Consider the following 22,440-nt stretch of genomic DNA (forward strand, 5'->3'; position numbering starts at 1 on the left):
TAAGTTTCATAATATTTGGTTAATGCAAACTTCATTCAGAGAATAGAAACAAAAATTTAGCATTTTGTTTCATTTGTAAAGTGACACAACCCAAAACCAAACTTGATCTGTGTTTTGTGGTTATAAGCATTGTGTATGAGTAAATTTGGTTGAGGCAAAATAAAATTAGAGAAAGGAAAACGATTTCGGGATGTACAACTAGACATATGGACAAGAGTAAAACTCCACTACAGCTGGGGCATAAAAGCACATATCAAAAGAACAGAGCTCCAATGCATATATACAACAAGAGTGCACACACTGAAATGTCTCGCCTTCTTTACTAATCATTGATATTATTTTGAAAGTCATAAATATAAAGCTTTATTACAACATTCACATAAACTTAATATTAACCAAGATAGCTAAACAAAGACCGATGAACCATGAAAATGAGGTCAAGGTCAGATGAACCATGGGAGGCAGACATGTACAGCTAACAACGCTTCCATACAACAAATAAAGTTGACCTATCACTTATAGTTTAAGAAAAATAAACCAAAACACAAAAACTTAATGAACCGTGAAATTGAGGTTATGGTCAAATAAAACCTGAGGGACTGACATATAGATCATAGTATATTTCCACACACCAAATATAGTTGAACTTTGGCATATAATATTAGATAAAAAGACCAAAACTTAAAAACTTAACTATAACCACTGAACCATGAAAATGAGGTCAAGGTCAGATGACACCTGCCAGTTGGACATGTACACCTAACAGTCCTTCCATACACTTTTTTTTCAAGTAGTCACTGAACCATGAAAATGAGGTCAAGGACATTGGGCATGTGACTGACAGAAACTTTGTAACATGAGGCATCTATATACAAAGTATGAAGCATCCAAGTCTTTCACCTAGCTAACACCGCCGCCATAGCTGCCGCTGGATCACAATCCCTATGTCAAGCTTTCTGCAACAAAGTTGCAAGCTCGAAAAAAAACAATTTCAAATAAATAAGAAATTGAACAATATTTAAACACATGCTAGTTTTTCTTTGATAATAATAGATAGCTTTTCAACTGCTTCAGCGCTTTTGATTTGCATGCATGTACTTCTGTCTCCATTTTGTAGATATTTTTGCTAGTGAGAACATACTCGTAAATATCTCCCAATAAAACCAACGAGTATATAACTCCTCAGTAAATACTTAATGTGAAATTATACTCTATTTAATTTAAAATCTACTAGCACTGCCTCAAAGCAATGCAAAGGAAATCATATCCAGGTTCAAACCAAGCATTAGATCTGAGTTTTTTAGAAAATTCATCCCTTATGTTCATACCAGAATTCACCATCATCCTCTTGAGTTAATCCAATTTCTTCTTTATCAGAATCTGTTATATACTTCCATCTCTCTGACCTGAAATGATTGGCAGAAATATCGTGAGACATAGAAAAGGGTTAAAATAGATTTTGAGTAAAAAAGTCACAAAAGTACACACACTGAAATACCAATGTCTCACATCACAAAAATTACAGCTGACCTTGATTCTTAACACACAAACTTTTTTGTTGAAAATGCATCAGGTTCACTTTAAACATATATTTCAAATCATGCAAACATTTTTACAAATGGAACAAAGTTTTAAGAATGCTTACTCATCACTAAAGGCTCCTTTCCATTCACTTTCATTACCCCAAGGGTTTCTGCATCGTACCATTGGCAGCTTACCACTCCTTCCTGGGGTCTGTATTTCAACCTTTAACAAATAACACAAAAAGTTACCTACAACCTTTATCAAATGCAAGTCAAAAATATTGTCTGGCCCAAATAGTGGCCTTAACATCTGTTTTCTGCTCTTTCATCTCTTTGAAACATTCCCCATTTCCATTCTCAACATTAATATATTTAAGCAAAGCAGTATTTTAACTGGACTTAAATAAAAGACCCATAGTAAGCTAACTTACATACCCCTTGACCCAACTTTCTAAAAGGCAACTGTTAAAGCAGTACTATAACAAAGTTCACCGTCTCAGGAGAGGCTTTACTCAAGTAAATTATGTTAGTAAACAAGCTGATCGAAGAGGTTGATGACAAAAGATGGAACCATATCATAGATACATGTTATTAACATTCAAATGAGTGCATTCTAAATAAATTGTTTCGCCGAGCGCAGCTGGATAAGACTGCAGATGTCCAAACCTGAAAAGTTCCTGCCAAAATGGACACAATATTCACCTTGATACAGGTTTGAATTGGGATTGTCACTAAATTTTAGACACATAATAGGTTTCTGACAAGGAAAAAACATTGTTGAACATTATTGCTGTTTATAAATTATCTCTTTCTATATTAGTATTTAAAATAATAACCAAAAACAACCAAATTTCCTTAAAATTACTAATTCAAGGGCAGCAATCCAAAAACAATTTGTCTGATTTGTCTGAAAATTTCAGGACGAAAACAACTTTACCTGATAAACATTTTTATCTCATCAAATTTGCTCTAAATGCTTCAATTTCATAGATGTAAGCCAAAAACTGCATTCTACCTGTAAGTTCTATTTTTAGCTGTCGGCCATGTTGGTTGGCCGGTGGGTTCATTGGACACATATTTTAAACTAGATACCCTTATAATGATTGTGACTTAGTTTGGTTAAAGGAGTAAGTTCGATAAGAGCCATATTTGGCCCTAATTAAAAAGTTCATAGTAACAAGACAATAAATGTTTTAAGTTGCCGTAAAGACATGTGGGAAAGTTAAACAGAACTGTTTTTGTCAAAGATTATTTCTAACTCATTGATTTTTACATCCCAAAAAGGTGAAGATGAGAGATTTTGGTATAATTTGACAAAATCAGCTGGATTTCAACCAAATTAAGGACCAGGAAACACAGAGCGCAGGCGTCGACAAGTTTAATATTCAAATAAGACATGTGAAATGTCTTCACAAACATTGTTTCAATGATCTTTGTTGTCGACGTATGCGCTCTATGTTTCCTGTCCAATAATCTATGGAAATTTACCCATTTTCATTAGATTTTTCGTGAAAAATCAATATGAGTACAACTTGTGACGTCACAAGGAAACGCAGAAACGTAATTTTTTCAACAAAATAGCTTATATCCTATCTAGTCAATGTATTAGCTATAATTTATCGTGATATTGGTCAATAAATCCGAATTTGAAATTTACGATAAAAAAGGGGCCATTTTAGGACCTTACCGAACACACTCCTTTGTTACTTTCTATAAGTAATTTCAAAGGAGAAGATTTTTGTAAGATTACAAAAATTTTCAAAAAGTTGATAAAAATTTACTATAAAGGACAATAACTTCTAAAAGAGTCAACTGACAATTTTGGTCATGTCGACTTATTTGTAGATCTTACTTTGCTGAACAATATTGCTATTTACAGTTATCTTTATCGATAATAATATTCAAGATAATAACAAAAAACTGCAAAATTTCCTTAAAATTACCAATTCAGGGGCAGCAATCAAACATCAGTTTGTCTGATATGGCTATAAATACATGGTCAGAGATATAAGTCAAAAACGGCTTTTTACTCAATGTTCTATTTTTAGCAAGATGGCCCAGTCTTGATTGAAGCCCTGGGTCATCAAATACATTTGTAAACTTGATACCCTAAGGGTGCTAGCTATAAACAGTTTCTTATAAAAAAACTAGGGGTTATTCCCTGACTAAAAATAGACATGGAGGGAAGTCCCTTTTTATCAACATAATTGGTAAAAAAGCATCATGTTTTTTTGTATTTGATTGTAAAAAATTAAGTTAATTAGCTTCAATTAAAACAGGTTGAATCCTGTTTTTTTGGCAGTGAAAAGTGCAAAACTTATTTGCACCCACTGTAGCTCTTTTCGGAGCAGGCGAACGTACCCTGAAGCATAAATTTTAAGAAAGACCAGGTAAAAACCTATGAAATTCATACAGTTTTGATTATGAAAAATGTGTATGTATCATGTCTGCATGGCTGTGCACATGGCCTGATTTCATGTTTTTTATGCATAGATTAGGCAATGTTTTTCCCATTTTCTATGGATAAAACTTTTTGGTGCTATTAAAAGTACAATTTATTTTTATTTCATTATAAACTAGAGAAAATTCTGATTCTAATGATATCTAGTTTTATACAAGTATCTTTATTAACATTAACACCACTAAGGGTCAATTATAAATGGTCCCTCAAAATATGACGTCATAGAAAAAAACTGTTGATTGCACCCTAAGGATGATTTAGGCCAAGTATGGTTTCATTTGGCCCAGTAGTTTCGGAGGCGAAGATTTTTAAACCAGAAACTGCAAAACAGGTTGTCTGGTGTGTTAGAAAATTTCAGGGAAGATATATCTTGACCTGATGAACAATTTTACCCATGTCAGTTTGCTCTAAAATCTTTTCCAGAGATATATCCAAAAAACTGCATTTTACCCCATGTTCTATTTTTAGACATGACAGCCATCTTGGATACTTGGCAGGATCATCAGATATTTTTTTTTCAAATAAATACCCAAAGGATGATTTAGGCAAAGTTTGGTTTAATTTGGTCCTGTAGTTCCAGAGGAGAGGATCTTTGTAAAACTTAACGGACAACGACAAACAAAGGAAGCCAAGTGATGAGAATTAAAGTGATGGAAATCACTCATGGAAAGATTAGAAAGAGTAGTTTGAATAATTTCATATCAAGGTATGGTGGGGGAAAATGAAAAATAATAAAGCACTAGTCAGTAGTGCTGAAAATTGCATTTACAGCAGGTCTTAAGAAGGAAACATGTGTTTCTGGTATGAGGATAAAATGAGCTCAAATTAAATAATATGGGTCTCTTAATTATCACAATTTTATTTAAACTGCAGTTTTTATCTTATCCAAACAATGTTGCCTGTTCTGAACATGTTTCAAAAATAAAAATTGCAAATCAAAAATTCTTCTAGTAAATGTTACCAACTATCCTAGTAAGACATAAAATCTAGACCAAATTAAAGCTAAGAACTAAGTGTCAACAAAAATATTATAAAAATGTTGATTTGGGCTATTTTGTAAGTTGAAACATTAAAGATTTAAAGTATTTTTCAACACAGGGCATTGAAAATGTACCTTTTCAATGTAAACAAATTAAAAAACTTAGTTTATTGAAATTTGGATTCTTTCTTGATTACAAAAATATATATTCACTCTAAAACGAATAGTAGCTACGATTTTCATTAAAATTACCTTTTTAATCTATATGCCGGATTTTGTAGAAAAAAATTAATAAATATGATTAAAACAACTACTGGTTACTTTCCATTTATCATTTAAAAGCTTTTTAACGTTTAACACCTAATTTTATTTCTTGTCTATAGATAATAATTCGATGTTAAGCCCAACCCTTATTCATGTGACCTATGTTGATCTGAACTCTTCAGTTCCCAAGGCGCAATCGCACATTGTGCTTCGAAGGGAAACTTGTCGAACAGGGGAATGTTATCGTGGAAATGGTACGTGAATTAACAGTTTAAGCAAGAAAAGAAACAAAAAAGATGTGCAGACAAATTATTTAAATTAAAAAATAAAACACGGCAATGAGATCGATAGTTTAAATCACTCAAAACACCTCCGACGGAGGCTAAGTCAAACAGAAGTAGCCGGTTTGCGTAACTTGTTTACATTACTTAAAAAATCCAGATCATATGAAAATAAATCGCAACGTATTCATTATTGTCAAAAATACGTTAATGAATTAACAGACAGGAATCTCCCACCTTAGAAGAAATTAGAAATCAACGGCTTCAATTTTGTATTATTCTTTATGTGTATCCTTCATGGAGGCCCCTATTCAACACACAAACACATGTATACGTTATTGGCATGGTTTGGTCATACAAATGTAATAACAAGTGTATAATATCGCCATTGCTAGATAATCTTGGGTTGGAATAATATGCCGGTTTTTGTTATATTTTTTTTTTTACATAATTTGATAAATGGCGTCAAATATGTACGTTTAATATAAAGTAATTATCAAATACGTAAGAAAACAAAAAGCACGTGTTCATATCTATTTATATCTTGGTTAGCTCACTCCCTGTGTCGGCAAATTTCGGGAAATCAGGATGCATAATTAATGAGATGAATAGGCACGCAACAGGATATGAATTATCAATTATTAACACTTCTGCAGCTTATGAAAATATTCTAGCGATCTTATTGCTTATTTTTAGTACATATCTTTGATTTTTGCAACTTAAAAACTTGTTCATAATTTTGTCAAAATCGTAGTTACTATCCCTTTAATAACTAGAGGCTCTCAAGAGCCTGTGTTGCTCACCTTGGTTTATGTGCATATTAAACAATGGACACAGATAAATTCATAACAAAATTGTGTTTTGATGATGGTGATGTGTTTGTAGATCTTACTTTACTGAACATTCTTGTTGCTACAATTATCTCTATCTATAATGAACTTGGTTTAGTAATTACAGTGGAAAATATTTTCTAAAAATCTACAAAAAATTATGAAAAATGTAAAAAATTTACTATAAAGGGCAATAACTTCTAAAGGGGTCAACTGACCATATCGGTCGTGTTGACATATTTGTAAATCTTACTTTGCTGAACATTGTTGCTGTTTACTGTTTATCTCTATCTATAATATTATTCAAGACAATAACCAATAAACAGCTGCGCTATGAGCGCATGATACGCCCGACATCTTATGTGAAAGTTATATGCAATAATCATAAATAGTTTCTGAGAAAGTTTTAAGCAATAACCATATATAGTTTTTGAGACAAGGCGGGAAACCCCCCACCCTGTTTTTTTTTTTTTACAAAAAACAAAATATCACTAAAATAAAATTTTGAATCAAAACCAAAAAGTATACAGATCTTTAGATTAATATAACAAAGAAGTGTGTTAAGTTTTAAGCAATAATCTTAAATTGTTATAGAGATACGGCACAATATGTAAAAAAAGCCTCCCCCTTTTTACAAAATACTCAATCACTCGAAAATGAAATTTTGAATCATCATCAAAAAGTATTAGAATCTTAAGGTCAAGGAACAGTAAATGGGCTATGCCGCAGATTTTGCTAAAAATTTACATACAACCTTGGCTCGTTGAACTACAACTGAAAATTGAAAAAATAATACATTTATCTCTTTTATTATCAGAAAAATTGCAGATTGATTTCTTTTAATATGGGTGAATATTTGTATAGAAAGCACATAAAATCAGAGAAAAGCCTTCTAAAATTTGTCTTAAAATCGCCAAATCTCTAATTCCACTCCATAGATTTTTCTTAAAAAACTATATATTGTTGACACAAAAATTTCTGTTTTAATGATATGAAATAATCATAGGTTCACCGACTTCGTTTTTTGTCTAATAATCAATTTGTTACTTTGTTGGTAGTGAAAACCGTCAAAAATCAACGTTTTACAGCCTGCAACGCGATAACGTTACGATTATTTCGACGTTTTGTTGAATTTTTTCACAAAGAACGCAACTTTAAATGAAGTATACCGTAAAAACGAAGTCGGTGACCCTATTTTTATTTTGCATCATTATAACTAAAATTTATGTATCAACAACATATAGTTTTTTAAGAAAAATCTATGGAGTAGAAATAGGGTTTTGGGGATTTTAAGACAAATTTTAGAAGGGTTTTCGCCGATTTTATGTGCTTTCTATACAAATGTTCACCCATTTTGTAAGAATTCAATCAGTAATATTTCAAATGATAATTGAGATAAATGCATTATTTTTTCGATTTTCAGTTGACTTAATCGAGCCAGAGTTGTATGCCAAATTTTACTGAAATCTGTGACATAGCCCATTTACTGTTACTTGACCTTAAGATTAATATAACAAAGACATGTGTAAAGTTTGTAGCAATATTCATAAATCGATTTTGAGATATGGCGCGACATGTAAAAAAAACCTCCCCCTTTTTTACAAAATACTCAATAACTCCAAAATAAATTTTTTTTTAAATAAAGATTAATATAGCTAAGAAGTGTTAAAAGTTTAAAGCCATAATCAAGAATCGTTTTTGAGATACAGTGCGACATGTGAAAATAAACAGCTGTGCCATGTGCGCATGATACGCCCGACGTGTGTGGAAGTTTTATGCAATAATCAAAAATAGTTTCTGAGAAAGTTTTAAGCAATAACCATATATTGTTTTTGAGACACGGCGGGACATGTGAAACCCCCAACCCCGTTTTTTTTTATTACAAAAAACTAAATAAAATTTTGAATCAAAACCAAAAAGTATACAGATCTTTAGATTACCCAAGAGAAAACGAAAACGGAATCGATCGGGATCCCAATGCAATCCCGGTGAAATTGTCGGGATAAGCCAGGATAAGCATCTAGAGGCGGGATCCCAATCGGGATAAATATCTGAAACTGGGATCCCATTCGGGATAATTGTCTGAAGCCAGGATTCCAGTCTAGATGAAACGGGATAAATATCGGACACTGGGATCCCAATCAGAACTGTTTAAAGCTGGGATCCCAATCGGGAAAAATTTCTGATGCTGGGATCCCAGTCTAGTTAAAACGGGAAATTGTATGAACCATAATTAATTTATGTTGTTGAAAATATGCAAGTGTTTTGTTTGTGTATACATATGTCTCTAATAACATCAAGTATAGGTTATTGGTGTTAATTAACAATGTGTATGACACCAACGCTGTAATATTCAGTTTGACAGATATTTATAAGTCAGAAAAATGCCGAGATTTTCGTGATAAAAATGACAGGGCGTCCGAGGAAATGTCAACAGATGTTTTGCCAGACAAGCTTTTGCGTTTCTAATGTTCCCCAAGTTCTCATAAGTGCGTTTCTATTAGTTGTCGTCCGGCATCAATGATAAGATAATGACTGACGTCGTAAAACATTGGTTTCTCAACTTATGTAAAATGTAAAAAAAAATGATGACCACGTGCTTTGTTTTCAATTGTACTGAACAGTTCGACCCAAGAAAATACTGTCCTAAATAATGCGGCCACTATCTTATCCGCATGCAGCAGGTGCCGATTACTTAAGTATTCTTTTCTTATATTTAGTAAAAACTGGCCAGTAATTAATGCTTTTATGCGATACCCTTAATTTATTTATAATACCGTTACGGAGACAGATCAACTTGGCCAATATAATTTGGGGCGAGATTGTCACGTCGACGTTTGTGTACTGGTAAAAACGTCATCAAAATTTGTTTACGCTGAATTATGGACAGGACGAAGATGAAGATGTTTTCAGATAAGTGCATTAATAATTTAATTTAACATGTGTATATGTGCATATAATGATTATACAAATAATTTATTGAGGAACTATGATTTGTATGGTTTTTATCTGAGCAAATCAACATCAGAAAGTCTGAAAGCATAAACTGAAAATATATTTATTTTTAACATATACAATGAATAAACTTGTTAACTTGTCACATAAAAGGCATAAATAGTAGGTATGTCAAAAATTAATTCAGTTGTGTGTATGTTTATTTGGTGAAAATAATAAGTCGCTAGTTATTTATCGTCAGGGGATATAAAAGGAAGAAGGTATTTTAATTTGCAAAAAATTTAAATAACCTTCCAAGACTTCATAATTATTTGGACTAGCTTCCAATCTACCGTATTCTATAAACATTAACATGCAATAATATTTCTATTGAATTTGTTGCTTCAAAACGTATTGAACAAATGATTCTTTGTGGATTTTTTTGATACTTTTAGGGGATATACTGATCTTTTTAAGTGGAGCTGCCAACGAAACAGATTGCATGCAGATATTCCAGTTACCATAATTTACTCAGCAATTATAGTTGGAAGTACAGAGACAGCAAATTAATTAACAGAAAGGAAAACATGACATGTATCCTTTTGCATAAATAGCCCAGGAATCCCAGTGGCAGTGCAATACACCTTATCGCTAATCCCGGCTGACCCTGCCGCTTGAACTTTTGACGTCAACAACAATCACTTTTCCATTGTGGCGTCAGATATTTTGTTTTATGACGTCAACATTTCACGGGAACCTGTGTGAAATCCAGCAATGGCGGATAAATAGCGATAAGGTGTATTTGAATTGGTGCATGTATATCCTGTTGGTATTTATTTTTGGGATCCCGCCTTTTTTATCTGGGAATCCCAGTATATTTCCACTGGGATTTACATCGGGATCCCGCTTCTTTTACGGGAATCCCGAAATTTTATCCCAGTACATTTACATCCCAGTGGGATCCCAATTGAATTCCCACAATATCCCAGTGGGATCCCAGTATATTTCAACCGGGATTTACATCGGAATTCCCGGACATTTTGGCGGGATTCCTGAAATTTTATCCCGGTGGAATTAGGTGGGATCCCACTTGGAATCCCATCAAAATTCCAGCCGGGATTCCAGTGGAATTCCAGATTTATTTTCTCTTGGGTAATATAACAAAAAAGTGTGTAAAGTTTTAAGCAATAATCATAAATTATTTTTGAGATATGGCGCGACATGTAAAAAAAACCTCCCCTGTTTAACAAAATACTCAATAACTCCAAAATAAAGTTTTAAAACATCACCAAAAAGTATACAGATCTTCAGATTAATATAATAAAGAAGTGAGTAAAGTTTTAAGCAATAATCATAAATTGTTTTGAGATATGGCATAACATGTAATAATAAAAACCTTCCCCTTTTTTACAAAATACTCAATAACTCAAAAATGAAATTTTTAATCATCACCAAAAAGTATACAGATCTTAAGATTAATATAACAAAGACATGTGTAAAGTTTTAAGCAATAATCATAAATTGTTTTTGAGATATGGTGTGACATGTAAAAAAACAAAAATACTCAATAACTCAAAAATAAAATTTTGTATCATCACCAAAAAGTATACAGATATTTAGATTAATATAACTAAGAAGTGTTTAAAGTTTTAAGCCATAATCAAGAATTGTTTTGAGATACGGTGCGACATGTGAAAAAAAACATCCCCCTGTTTTAGTTACAAAGTGCTGTAACTCAAAAAGTTTTAATTTTATATTCACCAAAAAGTATACAGATCTTTTGACCATCATAAGAAACAATTTTATTAAGTTTCATGAAATTTGGATAAGTCGTTCTCAAGTTACGGTGCGACATGTTTACGCCGGACAGACGGACAGACAGACAGACGGACAGACGGACACCGGACATTTGTATACCATAATACGTCCCTTCAAAATTTTGACGGGCGTATAAAAACACACCCCTGTTTTAGTTACAAAGTGCCGTAAATCAAAAAGTTTAAATCTAATTTTCACCAAAAAGTATACAGATAATTTGACTATCATAAGAAACAACTATATTAACTATATGACAGTTGTAGAAAATTAACCCTGCATTTCAATGCACTTAAATTTTTCTGAGTCGTAAATATGTATGTTGGATGTCTGAAAGCATCATTCTTTTTTTTTTTGATGGTCTTATAAAATATTTTGGAGCGTTAAGGTTACATAGTTACCAAAGCAGGTAACCAGTAAATAACAGTGTAAAAATTGGTTTAGGTGCTGGTTACTTTCTCATATGCAAAAATAAAATTTTGTATCATCACCAAAAAGTATACAGATATTTAGATTAATATAACTAAGAAGTGTTTAAAGTTTTAAGCCATAATCAAGAATTGTTTTGAGATACGGTGCGACATGTGAAAAAAAACACCCCCCTGTTTTAGTTACAAAGTGCCGTAACTCAAAAAGTTTTAATTTTATTTTCACCAAAAAGTATACAGATCATTTGACCATCATAAGAAACAACTATATTAAGTTTCATGAAATTTGGATAAGTCGTTCTCAAGTTATGGTGCGACATGTTTACGCTGGACAGACGAACAGACAGACAGACAGACAGACAGACAGACAGACGGACAGACAGACAGACAGACAGACAGACACCGGACATGTGTATACCATAATAGGTGTTTAAAAACAGCAAAATTTCCTTAAAATTACCAATTAAGGGGCAGCAACCCAACAACAGGTTGTTGGATTTATCTGAAATTTGCAGGGCAGATAGATCTTAACCTGATTAACAATTTAACTCAATGCCAGATTTGCTTTAAATGCTTTGGTTTATGAGTTATAAACCAAAAACTGCATTTTACCCCAATGTTCTATTTTTAGCCATTGCGGCCATCTTGGTTGGTTAACCAGGTCACCGGACACACTTTTTAAACTAGATACCCCAATATTGATTGTGGCCAAGTTTGGTTTAATTTGGCCCTGATGAGAAGATTTTTGTAAAAGTTAACGACGATTGACGACGAGGACGTCAACAAGGACAGACACCGGACGCAAAGTGATGGGAAAAGCTCACTTGGCCCTTCGGGCCAGGTGAGCTAAAAATTCAAATGACTGAAATAGACATAATGATTTATGGCGAATAAACTAAAATCTAACTATACAAATCCTTGGTTTGTTATAATTAAAAGTTTTAAAATTTTAAAACTATTAAGCCAATTCCTGATAAAAAAAAGTGAACTAACCTAATATGTTGATTAATTACAAATGATTATTGGAAATTTATCAAGGAAATTATAGGCTTTACTTGAATACCTTTTATGTATTCATATTCATTATTATATCCATATCTTTATTCATATTTTATTTTTTTAAAGATCTTTTTAATCCATTAATCATTTATCTTTCAGTTAAAAATTATAGAATCACTTTATGTAATGTAGATCAAAAGTAAAAGGCAATAAATAAATCTATCATCCTTATATATATCAAACATCTAATATATACATTTGTGTATTCAATTATGAGGTCAAATATTTGCAGGGTCTCTATTTTGCAAGGTCTGTATAATTATGTAAGACTGAGGTTGATAAGTAATGTGGTCAATTTGATTGACAGTTTAGGAGGTGGGGCATTGCAATTAAAGGTCTACCTTGTCTCTGATTGTTTAGTGATAATGACAGTTGTCAATCATTCTAGTATTGTATCAATCCATTGAATTACCTAATCAAAATGTTTATAAGAAAGCCTGCACATAAACACACCTAAATGACATACATTCTTGAAGGAACTGCTCCAATAATATACATATTTTTTCAGTTTATATGTGTAGTATGTGCACATGCATAAGAACAATAGGGAACTATATTTCAGTGTGAATACATTTAGTAACAGTAGCTAACCTGTCGTGTTGTCAGGGAGGCCAGTGCCTTAGATTTTTTTTTAGAACAAGTTCTAATCTTTCCAAAAACTCACTTGAGCTAAAAATAAAACATAACTTATACCATTTTAACTGCTGTAACACTGTAAGCATGTCCCATAATCAGCCCATTTGCCAGTTCTGCTTCTAATTGGTTAGGATCAGCCTAAAACAAATAATTTTACATTAAAAATTATTGATATATATCACTTTCTGTATCATCATGGCTGATGATACTGTACAAGTGCATTTCCTTTTTATATCCATTACAACGTTTAATAAACATCCTGAATATCATGGTCAGTCCAATAATACCAGAGAAGACAAATGTTATTGTTATACTAAATACATTTATAAAATAATGTTAACCTATCGTGGCCATAAGTATATGTGTAATTAGATTTCCAGTCACTGACCACTCTATGGATTTATGACATGCTATTTCCAGGAGTGTTTACCTGAGATTATCTTTTATAGAATTTTTATAAATAATTAGCGATACATTGTTAATGTTCTTGAAAAAGTAAACTTAACATTCACCAAGAAGACATTGATCAATGAACCATGAAAATGAGGTCAAGGTCAGATGAACCATGCCAGGCAGACATGTACAACTAACAATGCTTCCATATAACAAATATAAAATTGAGAATGGAATGAAATATAGTTGACCTATTGCTTATAGTTTAAGAAAAATATACCAAAACACAAAAACTTAACACTGAGCAATGAACCGTGAAAACCAGGTCAAGGTCAAATAAAACCTGCTTGACTGACATATAGATCATAAAATATTTCCATACACTAAATATAGTTAACCTATGACAAAGTATTAGATAGAAAGACCAAAACTCAAAAAATTAACTTTGACCACAATCACTGAACCATGAAATTGAGGTCAAGGTCAGATGACATCTGCCAGCTAGACATGTACACCTTACAATCATTCAATACAACAAATATAGTAAACCCATTGCATAAAATATGAGAAAAACAGACCAAAACACAAAAACTTAACTATAACCACTGAACCATGAAAATGAGGTCAAGGTCAGATGACACCTGCCAGTTGGACATGTGCACCTAACAGTCCTTCCATACATCAAATATACTAGACCTATTGCTAATAGTATCTGAGATATGGACTTGACCACCAAAACTTAACCTTGTTCACTGATCCATGAAGGTGTAATACCACCAAATCATGGTACGTCACATCCGGTTGCATACGAAAGTAGGCCTAAAAAAATATTCCCTTGAATATGACAGTTGTAGAAAATTAACCCTGCATTTCAATGCACTTAAATTTTTCTGAGTCGTAAATATGTATGTTGGATGTCTGAAAGCATCATTCTTTTTTTTTTTGATGGTCTTATAAAATATTTTGGAGCGTTAAGGTTACATAGTTACCAAAGCAGGTAACCAGTAAATAACAGTGTAAAAATTGGTTTAGGTGCTGGTTACTTTCTCATATGCAATGAAATGTAGTGTGAAATTTTAACTGTATCACTGGAAAGGATTAAACTTTATACATGCAAAGTATTTCTTTGGTTGAAATATAGATAAATACTATATATTTTTTTTTAAAGTGCCAATTTTAACAAAAATCAATGGTGGTATTACACCTATTTAGGGAAACTCTATGTGCACTCGTGAGTCGTGACCTTATTGTACTTTCATTTTTAAAAGTTATTAATAAACCAGTTCATACATTGTAAACATGGACTTTTCGGAATGGATTTAGACACTGAGAGCACGTTTGAGGTAAAATTGCCTTGAAATGGGGGTTTACGGTGTTTTCTAAGTCAAATGGGTGGACAGACAAAGCTGTATTTAGTTTACTGTGTTAAATTTTAAATTACCTTACACTTTTGTTTATACAACATGTGATTTTTTTATTTCAGTGTTAACCATGTTCTGAAGAGCATTCTGTTGAAAAATCTTACATGTGAATTGGTCGGCAGATGACACTTCAGAATTAAAGTATGTATCAACTATCGTCATGTTATTTTTTGTTTTGACCGCAAAAGTTTACAAATTGCCAGTGTGCCGTCTACATTTTGCACAGACAATAAATCATCTAAACGCTTATTTGCCCTGAATTTATGCACATCAGAATCCAGTTTCACATACTTAAACTTTATAATTCTTACCAATTTATTTTTTTGTACCAGCATTCCAAGGCACATATAACCCTTTTTAAAAACATTTTGAGGTATTTTTTTATTACTCTTTCTCTCCATTTTCTAATGTAAATTACAAGAAAGTGGACTTTTTGTGTAAATCTATTAGAATTATACTGTGATGAGTAAATAAAAAGACTTTAATACCAGTAACAATAAATAACTGACTGAAAGGGAACTGTTATTTGTCACACTAGGGGAACAGACCAAAAACTCAAGTTACACATAAAGGCTTATAGAAACTTCCGTGTAGACTGTTAACATTTATGAGACAGTTCTTTCAACTAAAACACTTTAATTATTGATTTAACATTACATCTATTTCATTTTTGTAGGACAATAATCACATTTGTTTTATTTTTTAGACAAAAGATATCAAGTTTTGATGAAAAAGGAAGGAAGGAGGAAAAATGGACCAAAACATACCAAAACAGACCTTCAAATGAACTCTAAAAGGTGCAATAAAATTGTTTATCATCTTAAAGTTGTCTTTTGTATTCTATTTAATTGTTTGAATGCATATATCCTGAGTTTATGATCAGGTATTAGTCAACACTGCATTTTATTATGATACATTGAAATTAGGATTTTTCGAAGAAATTAGACTGAAATTGCCGTAGGATATGGCCTTACATTATAGTGATTTTCTCTGAAACTATAGCTCTGACTGAGACAAAACTTGACAGTTATGCTTGAAATAACTTGCAATTGGAGGGAAAAAAATTACATAAAGTTATTTGACATTTAGGTGTTCTTTAGGTGTAATACCACCAATTCATGGTACGTCACATCCAGTTGCATACGAAAGTAGGCCTAAAAAAATATTCCCTTGAATATGACAGTTGTAGAAAATTAACCCTGCATTTCAATGCACTTAAATTTTTCCGAGTCGTAAATATGTATGTTGGATGTCTGAAAGCATCATTTTTTTTTTTTATGGTCTTATAAAATATTTTGAAGAGTTAAGGTTACATAGTTACCAAAGCAGGTAACCAGTAAATAACAGTGTAAAAATTGGGTTGTTTACTTCCGGTGCTGGTTACTTTCTTATATGCAATGATATGTAGTGTGAAATTTTAACTGTATCACTGGAAAGGATTAAACTTTATACATGCAAAGTATTTCTTTGGTTGAAATATAGGTAAATACTATACATTTTAACAAAGACTAATAGGGAAAAATCAATGGTGGTATTACACCTGAAATGAGGTTGAGGTCAAGTGAAAACTGTATGACTGGCATGAGGACCTTGCAAGATACGCACATAAGAAATATAGTTATCCTAGGCTATTACTTATAGTAAGAGAGAATTCAACATTACAAAAAATGAGGTCAAGGACAATAAACGTGTGACTGACGGAAACTTCGTAACATGAGGCATCTATATACAAAATATGAACCATCCAGGTTTTTCACCTTCTAAAATATATAGCTTTAAACAAGTGAGCTAACACCGCCGCCCCCGCCCCCAACCCTGCTGCCCCCACAGCCCCCGCCACCCCTGCATCACTATCCCTTTGTCTAGCTTTGTCTCAACAAAAATAATGTTATTATAGTAATAAAAGACCATGATATATAAAAACATCAATCTGATACCAGAATATCGACCCCCTTCCCATATTCACCCAGATTTATTTTACCTTTACCAAGCTAAGCAAGAGTTGTGTCCCTTGTTCTAGTTTGAGTCGACTACGTGTATCTTGAAATATTTCTCTGGTCCAGCTGACTTTGAGATAACGAGAATCGATTACTGTAAACCAACTTATTTTCGCGAGCGATTTATTTTCGCGACTTTCGCGAATAGAAAAATAACGCGAATATTAATCGTCGCGAATGTGTTATACATAATTCATTCCTTATTGAACTTCAGAAAATCGCGAAATTAAATAGCCGCGAAGTGATCTAAAAAGGGTAAAACTCGAAATTAAGTATCCGCGAAAACAAGTTGGTTTACAGTATATTGTTGATCTATTAGGTATGATTTATTCATTATTTAGAAACTGACAAAGATTTTAAAAAATAAACCTGACAACCTTAGAATTTAATTCAGATCAAGGAATGGTTACAATCATCGTTCAAGGTAGTTGTTGCTGCACTTTTACATGGAAGATGTAAATTGATCTATTCAGAAATATGAAAGAATAGCTTTGGTTTTGGTATAACAAGCCCAGAAGTCAGAACTTCTGTGCTGACATTAATTATCATTGATATGGTCATACTTAATATAAATTAACGGTTTACAAAACTTTTCAATTTTTTGAAATACTAAGGCTTTTCTACCTCAGGAATAGATTACCTTAGCTGTATTTGGCAAAACTTTTAGGAATTTTGGCCCTCAACGCTCTTCAACTTCATACTTTATTTGGCCCTTTTAACTTTTTTTGGATTCGAGCGCAACTGATGAGTATTATTGGTGTACTGGTTTGCGCCAATTGGCATTTCATTTGAGCCAAAAAAATCTTTTATTTGCGCTACAAACCATATTTCATTTTTTTCCAAAATAAAACCTTTCATTTGCACCAATGTCAAAGGTAAATACAGGTAAAAAGTACAAAACAGATATAGAAAAAAGACTTTTGATAATGAATACTGGAGTAATACATTGGGACAGTTCTAAGCATGATGTACAATAGTAAAGTAATAAGTATATCCTGGCACAAAACTTGTAAGCAACAATCCTGATGTATTCATGTCTGGAAAATCCCACTCTTATGTGCATACCATATTGATCCCAAAAGATAGTCCTCCAGTCCGTGTCAGTTATTACAATGGCTTTGTAAGGTTTTATTTTATTTGGGGTACCAATACACCTTAGTGACTCTCGGCTTCAGAAATGAGTATGGCATTGAACTCTGTCAATTATCCAGGGGGAATCACGGGTGTCATTCGGTTTATCGAGAGAAATGATCGTGAAAGAATATCCAACGGCGGTCAAGTATTGAGAGACGATCGTGAAAGTTCTGGTAACGGATCGTGAAAGACATTTAATGTACATTCTAGTTCAGAATCTTTGAAAAAAATCGCTTAATTTTCAAAACGCGGAACAAATCCGAACAAAAAAATATGTCTGTCAAAATGGTTTAACTTCCTCAACATAACTGTGAAAGAAGATAAAGAAAATATGTAGTACTTTTTGAAAAAACACAGAAGGCGCAATGCGTGTCTTTGAAATTATTTACAAATAACACGCTTTTTGTAACTATAATGGTCATGTTTCAGAATATCATGATATATTTTAAATTTAATCTTTAGTGTATCTGATAGTACAGTAAAATTTAAGTATGTTCTTACATTAAAAGCGTTAATTTGTTTATGAAAACCTTGAATTTGTTGAATTTCCATCAAACTTGATCGTGAAAGATCAGGCAACGTATTATTTCGATCGCGAAAGAAAATGCGTGACCAGACTTATACTAGTAATAAAAAATCAGTATTTCTTTTACCATTTGATAAATCTGCATGTTGTTGAAGCCTGTAACTATTTTGATAAGGATGAACATTAAAGCTATTATTTTTTTCTATTCAACACCTTACCTCGAAAGTTAAACTAGAGGCTCTAAAGAGCCTGTTTCGCTCACCTTGGTCTATGTGAATATTAAACAAAGGACGCAGATGGATTCATAACAAAATGGTGATTTGGTGATGGTGATGTGTTTGTACATCTTACTTTACTGAACGGTCTTGCTACTTACAATTATTTCTATCTATAATGAACTTGTCCAATTAGTTTCAGTGGAAAATGTTAGTAAAAATTAACCAATTATTTTTAGGTCTTACTTTGCTGTACCTTATTGCTGTTTACAGTTTATCTCTATCAATAATAATATTCAAGATAATAACAAAAAACGGTAAAATTTCCTTAAAATAACCAATTCAGGGGCAGCAACATAACAACAGGTTGTCCGATCCATCTGGAAATTTAAAGGCAGATTGATCTTCACCTGATAAGCAATTTTACACCGTGTCAGATATGTTCTATATGCTTTGGTTTTTGCGTTATAAGCCAAAAACTACATTTTACTCATATGTTCTATTTTTAGCCGTGGCAGCCATCTTGGTTGGTTGGTCGGGTGACGCCACACTTCTTTAAAACTTGATACCCCAAAGATGATTGTGGGAAAGTTTGGATTAATTTGGCCAAGTAGTTTCAGAGGAGAATATATTTGTAAAAGATTACTAAGATTTATGAAAAATGGTTAAAAAGTGACTATAAAGGGCAATAACTCCTAAAGGGGTCATTTGACCATTTTGGTCATCGGACTTATTTGTAAATCTTACTTTGCTGAACATTATTGCTATTCACAGTTTATCTCTATCTATAATAATATTCCAAAGAATAACCAAAAACAGCAAAATTTCCCTAAAATTACCAATTCATGAGCAGCAACCCAACAACAGGTTGTCGGATTCATCTGAAAATTTCTTAGCAGATAGATCTTGGCCTGATAAACAATTTTACCCCTTGTCATTTTTGCTCTATATGCTTTGTTTTTTTAGTTGTAAGCCAAAAACTACATTTTACACCTATGTTCTATTTTTAGCCGTGGCAGCCACCTTGGTTGGTTGGTGGGGTCACGTCACACATCTTTAAAACTGGATATCCCAAAGATGATTTTTGGAAAGTTTGGAATAATTTGGCCCAGTAGTTTAAGAGGAGAAGATTTTTGTAAAAGATTACTAAGATTTACGAAAAACAGTTAAAAATTGACTATGAAGGGCAATTACTCCTAAAGGGGTCATTTGACCATTTTGGTCAAGTTGACTTATTTGTAAATCTGACTTTGCTGAACATTATTGCTGTTTATAGTTTATCTCTATCTATAATAATATTCCAAATAATAACCAAAAACAGCAAAATTTCCCTATAATTACCAATTCATGGTCAGCAACCCAACAACTGGTTGTCGGATTTATATGAAAATTTCAGGGGAGATAGTTATTGACCTGATAAACAATTTTACATCATTTCAGATTTGCTCTAAATGCTTTGGTTTTTGAGTTATAAGATAAAATCTGCATTTTATCCCTATGTTCATTTTTTAGCCATGGCGGCCATCTTTGTTGGTTGGCCTGGTCACATTTTTTAAACTAGATACCCAAATGATGATTGTGGCCAAGTTTGGTTTAATTTGGCGCAATAGTTTCAGAGGAGGAGATTTTTGTAAAAGTTAACGACGACGGACGCCAAGTAATGAGAAAAGCTCACAATGAGCTAAAAAAAACAAACTAATAACGCGTCTAAATATGTGAGAAAGAATCAGCTCTGTGAATAGGTCTAGTGCACTTCAGACAGGCCGACACTAGTTAGCCAATAATATGGATATTCAACGTTTAAACCAAATTTTTTGTTTTCACCACTGGGTCGACGCTATTGCTGGTGGACGTTTCGTCCCAGAGGGTATCATCAGCCCAGCATTCAACACTTCGATATTGACATAAATAGCAATAATGTGGTCATTTGATACAAATTTCTTGTTAACAAAAATTTTATTTTTTTCGAAAGGAGGATTACCATAGTCGTATTTGGTACAACTTTTTGGAATTTTGGCTCCTCCATGCTCTTCAACATTTACTTCTTTGGCTTAAACCTATTAGGATGTTGACCTATCTAACATTTTTCAATATCAATAACAAATATTAGTTATCATATAATGGAAGAATAATATGAACGTCTTCGTAGCATCAGATCTTTCACGATGATCTTTTCACGATCTTAAAAAATGTGGTAGGTGATCTTTCACGATCCAAAAAAATCAATTTGTGCTGATAGTTCTTTATTTACCAAGTTTTAGGTTATATTTATACAAAATAACTATGAAAACCGTTTAATTAATTCAAATACAATGCCCTTATTCTGGTAAACGTAGTTTATCTAGTCGAATTTGTGAAAAAATCGTGTTTGTTTACATTTTTTATGTCATTGAAATGTAGAGAAGCAATCTGCCTTTTGTCGTTTTGTAGTAACTATGTACTTTTGAAACTGGATATTCTGACATACTAATCAAAATGTTGAACCATTTTGACAGACAGTTTTATTTTGTCGCAAATGTGTCTGTGTAATTAATCAAATTAGAATATTTACTGAACTTTCATATGTCTTCTCGATTAAATGTCTTTCACGATCCGTTACCAGAACTTTCACGATCGTCTCTTAATACTTGACCGCCGTTAGATATTCTTTCACGATCATTCCTCTTGATAAACCGAATGACACCCGTGGGAATACTGTAGAAACAAACCTTTTAGAGCAAATAATACTTAATTTTTCCGTTATACCTTACCTGAATTACCTGTAAAATGGCGCAAATGAAGTTTTTATTTTATGGCGCAAATGAAAAATAACCTTGTGGCAGATTGAAAGATTGTTATTTTCAAAAATTTGTGCAAATGCAATGGGCCCGAGCCTTATGTAGACAAAACACTTGTCTGACGTATATACGTAATTTAATCCTGGTATCTATATGTTTATTTGTGGCTTCAGTGCCATAAAAAGTTTGTCCTTATTCATCCAACCATTTCACTGCTTTACTTCTCATAAAATATCTTAAGATGTGAAAAGAATTTTAGATTTAGAAACTCTTTGTCTTATGTTGTTTATATCCAATATTTATATTATTGTCTACGTTAATTTACAGAACAAGAATATGTCCAAAGTACACGGATGCCCCACTCAATCAAATTCCATTTTCCATGGACCGTGAAATAGTGTAAAAATCTAATTTGGCATTAAAATTGGAAGGATTATACTATAGGGAAAATGTGTACCAAGTTTCAAGTTGATTTGACTTCAATTTCATCAAAAACTACCTTGACCAAAAACTTTAACCTGAAACTCCCACTTTCATTTTCTATGTTGATCAATGGACCGTGAAATTGGGGTCAAAAGTCTAATTTGGCTTTAAAATTAGAAAGATTATATCATAAGCAACAAGTGTACCAAGTTATAAGTTGATTGGATTTTAGCTTCATCAAAAACTACCTTGACCAAAAACTTTAACCTGAAACTCCCTCTTTCATTTTTTATGTCCAATGGACCGTGAAATTGGGGTCAAAAGTCTACTTTGCCTTAAAATTA

The 22,440-nt window shown here is 32.5% G+C and overlaps 1 protein-coding gene and 1 long non-coding RNA gene across 12 annotated transcripts in view; one reads left to right on the plus strand and one right to left on the minus strand.

The window, feature by feature from the left end:
• The window catches only part of LOC134710338 (calpain-9-like), a 99,710-nt gene that overhangs the window by 48,899 nt on the left and 28,371 nt on the right, over window positions 1-22,440 (minus strand). For all 11 annotated transcript variants that reach the window (XR_010106116.1, XM_063570677.1, XM_063570676.1 and 8 more), the window contains exons 5-7: window positions 13,268-13,348; window positions 1,646-1,746; window positions 1,329-1,406 (exon numbers count right to left, since the gene is read on the minus strand). Coding sequence is in view for 10 of the 11 variants with exons in the window: in XM_063570677.1 (XP_063426747.1) it covers window positions 1,329-1,406; window positions 1,646-1,746; window positions 13,268-13,348 (260 nt within the window). In the remaining variant the exon portion in view is untranslated. The remainder of the gene's footprint in view (window positions 1-1,328; window positions 1,407-1,645; window positions 1,747-13,267; window positions 13,349-22,440) is intronic.
• LOC134710339 (uncharacterized) lies at window positions 14,780-16,075 on the plus strand. Its single transcript, XR_010106117.1, has 3 exons — window positions 14,780-14,946; window positions 15,087-15,165; window positions 15,731-16,075. It is a non-coding gene; the product is annotated as an uncharacterized LOC134710339 (long non-coding RNA).

Source organism: Mytilus trossulus, chromosome 3, assembly GCF_036588685.1.
Source record: "Mytilus trossulus isolate FHL-02 chromosome 3, PNRI_Mtr1.1.1.hap1, whole genome shotgun sequence".
NCBI lineage: Eukaryota > Metazoa > Mollusca > Bivalvia > Mytilida > Mytilidae > Mytilus > Mytilus trossulus.